General features: G+C 54.4%; 1 protein-coding gene across 1 annotated transcript in view; it reads right to left on the minus strand.

The window, feature by feature from the left end:
• Window positions 1-942: 942 nt before the first annotated feature.
• WBSCR22 (Williams Beuren syndrome chromosome region 22) overlaps window positions 943-3,517 on the minus strand; it is a gene marked incomplete at its 5' end in the record, with an annotated part of 4,883 nt that continues 2,308 nt past the window's right edge. Inside the window, 5 exons of the mRNA XM_009078623.1 lie at window positions 943-1,309; window positions 1,423-1,512; window positions 2,523-2,581; window positions 3,127-3,172; window positions 3,386-3,471. Of these exons, the coding sequence (XP_009076871.1) occupies window positions 1,255-1,309; window positions 1,423-1,512; window positions 2,523-2,581; window positions 3,127-3,172; window positions 3,386-3,471 (336 nt within the window). The remainder of the gene's footprint in view (window positions 1,310-1,422; window positions 1,513-2,522; window positions 2,582-3,126; window positions 3,173-3,385; window positions 3,472-3,517) is intronic.

A 3,517-nucleotide genomic window follows, 5' to 3' on the forward strand; every position in this document is an offset into this window, starting at 1 on the left:
GGCTGGGAGGTGAGGGAGTCGAGGAGCGGGCTGCCACTGCTGCCCCACAGGCAGGCTCACACTGTCCTCGCTGTGAGGGGAGGGTGTTTTGGTGCAATAATTACCCCTGCACTACGGGAAGCCCCGTTCAGTTCCTTTTTACCTACCTGTCGTTGCATGTACAGACCAAATCACCACGTGTGGTTGTGCTTTGGGAAGACATTTCACTTTTTCTTTCCAGCCCTCCCCCCCAACCTCCGCCCGCTTGTCCTTTGGGTTCCACCACCTCTGTTCCAAGTGCCACCTGCCCTCCCCGCGCCGGGAGCGTGTCGATGCAGTATTCCACGAGCAGTGTGGGGCACGCACAGCTTGCACTCGAACTGGGGATTGGTTTTATTTTGTAATTAATGTACTTGAAGGCTTTCCGAGCCCCCCGTGGAGTTGTACTGTTGCTGTACTGTGAGCTAAGTGTCCTTGTTTTCTATGTGGATCTTGACCCTGGCTTGCTCTGTCTCACTGGGCTGGATGACACTGTATGTTGCCTCTTTTCTCCTTCCCTCTTTTCCCTCCCCGCTAGCCTCCCTTTCTTCTCCCAAAGCTTTGGGTGCAAAACAGCTTCCCATTTTGTGGAATTTTTATGTAGAATAAACATTTGTAACTGTAAAGCTCTGGCTGGCACCTGTGTCAGGGGAAGGGAGGAGGTGACAGGGTCACAGCCCCAGTGCCCTCAGAGCACTAAAGCAAACAGGGTGGGCCTGGTGCCAAGCACACCCAGGAGCAATGGCCACTGGAATAACACTTCTGCCAGGAAGAAGCTCTGCTGTCATGGATCCACACTTTTACACTGCCTCACTCCCTGCCTGGAGGCAGAATAGAAGCTGGAAGGGAACTCAGTACCGTATTTTCACCTCAGTGGAAATACAGAAGCAGCACCAAGGGCAGAACACAGGAGACCAACATCACTTCTAAGTCCTTGACTGTTTAGTGAGGAAGCTGGATATCATGTCCTGGCTCACCTGGAGCTCAGCTGGCTCACTGCACTCGGAGGTAAGTGATGGCACTGCAGACACCAAGTGGCCAGAGCACTGTCTGCCACTCCACCAGGAAAACAGGGCTGGAAGCTTTGCTGTTGGGCAGCAGCTGAGTCAGTTCACACCTTCAAGAACCACAATGACCTGTCCCTGTAAGTCCCAGGCCTGGGGTGCCCAACTGTGCATCCATGGGAGGCTTACTGGAGGCACCCACACCTTCCACACCAGCAGTGTCCAGAGCAGTTCAGAAGCGAGGGCGGCGCTTCCGACCCGTGTATTTCGTGTCTGCTCGCACCTCCCTGTGGAGAAAAGCAGGAAACAGCTTAGCACCACCTACAGGTCACGCTGGGAGGGGCAGCGTGGGTTTGTGGCAGGGGGTCGGGTAAGCCAGACCAGCCTCAGCTGAACTCACTTGCCCTGTCGTCGTCTACGCTCCTTCTTCTCCAGGATCCAGTCCCGGCTTTTCTTCACGGACTTGCCCTTGGCGTTTCTGAACCGTGTCCTATGGAGGAAGCAGACAGCAGCTGGAGAGGAGCTGAAGTGTGAGGATACAGTTCTCTGCCCCAGAGGCCTGTCACCAACAACTGGGTCACAAAAGCAGTGAGTTTCCCCTCCCATTACCCCTGGATGAGGCTCAGCCACCACTGGGGCATGAGGCCAAATGGTCCAACTCCAGACATGTCAGACAAGGAGGTTGCTCCCAACCCCAGCTCCAAGACAAGGGATACTGACCCTCCATGGACTGCAGCAGGCCAGCACCCCCCTGTGCTATACCTGACACACTAGGAGCACACTGGGCTCTGGGATCTCAGGGGATTACTGGCTGCAACCACCTCCCCCTTGTCTGCTCTACTCCAAACACGGCAAAGTCCCTGCCTCCCAAAAGGTTCCCAGCTCTGCTACTGCCCTCCAAGACCAGGCACCCCTGGACTAAGTGAGCAGAGAACAGCAGTGTAAGAGGCAGGAAAACGTGGCAGCCACAAGCTCCTGGCAGCCACGACGACTTTCCTCTGGTTTTTGTTCTGTCCCTCCCACTGGCTGCAAGAGAGATCTTCCTGCACCACTGCCATGGGAAGAGACCTGGCCAGCAGGAGAAACCACCAAGGCCACAGCTAAGCAGAGCTGAGCAGGAAAAGGGAACACCAGAATTCAGGCACGACAGCCTGACTCCATGCTTGGTATCACCATCCCTCTAAACATTCCCCCTTCCACACCACTAGGCCCACTGGAGAGCAAAGTGCTGGAGAGAAAGTGCACCTGAACTGCTCAGGCACAGCTCTAGGGTAAGCACCACCAGCCTCATGGCAGAGCCCTCTGAACTAACCATTCTGTTCCCTGTGTCTGGGCCCTAGGGGAAGATAAAGCAGTGCCTACCTGGGCTGCCAAGGGCCCTCCCAGTGCCTCCCCTCTGGTCACTTTAACACAGCAGCACTGTGGTGCCCAGTCAAGCCCAGCCCTCACAGCCCCCTACTCCTTGCTTGGGGAGAACCTGCAGCTTCTCCCCTGCGATACCTTTCATTGGTGAACTTTGCCTGGTGTGGCTCTTCATCAGCACACTCAGTACCAAGGCCCTGGAAAGCAAAATGGGGCAGTTGTGCTCTCCTCTGGAGAAGACACAGCTAACAGCCATGCCATTGAAGTTAAGGGGAACACAGGGATCTGCAAAGGAAAGGACAGGAGCAGGAACAAACTGGTCTTCCAGAAATTGTGGCAAAGAAAGCAGATGTCAGGGGGAATGGATTTATACTGAAAGAGTAGGGTTAGATTGGATATTGGGAAGAAATCCTTCCCTGTGAGGGTTTGAGGCACTGGCAGAGGTTGCCCCAAGAAGCTGTGGCTGCCCCAGCCCTGAAGTGTTCCAGGCCAGGTTGGATGGGGTTTGGAGCAACCTGGGCTAGTGGAAGGTGTCCCTGCCCAGGGCAGGGGGTGGAATTGGATGAGATTTAAGGTCCCTCCAACCCAAATCATCCTGTGACTCTATGAGAGCAGAGGTTGGTGACTGACAGCAAATATACACATGAAGTCACATGTACACACACTGAGCTGCCTGGCTCCCACTCTGCCCACAGCTCTTCCACATTACCCAGCAGCTCTGCTGCCCCACAGAGCTCCTCACCTTTGGTAATGTGCCAGAGGCCCCAACAAAGAGACAAAGGAAGAACCTGAAAGAACAAGAAGGAGCATGAAGCTGGGATTCAGCATGTAAGTCTCACTCCCCAAGCAAGACTGACATGGTTTGTAACAGCCAGATCTAAGCTGTAACCTCTGTCCAGTAGTCTGCCATGGGAGAGAGAACAGCTGAGGGGGAAAAAAAAATAAAAATTCCTGCTAAACCCAGGCCCCACCCCAAACATACACACACAGACAGGACTCACTTTTTGGCTTTGGCACTGTTGGGGTAATCAACCACCATTCCCCCAGTAAAACCAGCTCTCATGGCCTGGGCTGTGATGAGCTCCAGCTGGAAAAAGCAGCAGTGCAAAGGTTAATTAGCAGTCATCCCCCAG

Source organism: Acanthisitta chloris, unplaced genomic scaffold (genome assembly GCF_000695815.1).
Source record: "Acanthisitta chloris isolate BGI_N310 unplaced genomic scaffold, ASM69581v1 scaffold37520, whole genome shotgun sequence".
Taxonomy (NCBI): Eukaryota; Metazoa; Chordata; class Aves; order Passeriformes; family Acanthisittidae; genus Acanthisitta; species Acanthisitta chloris.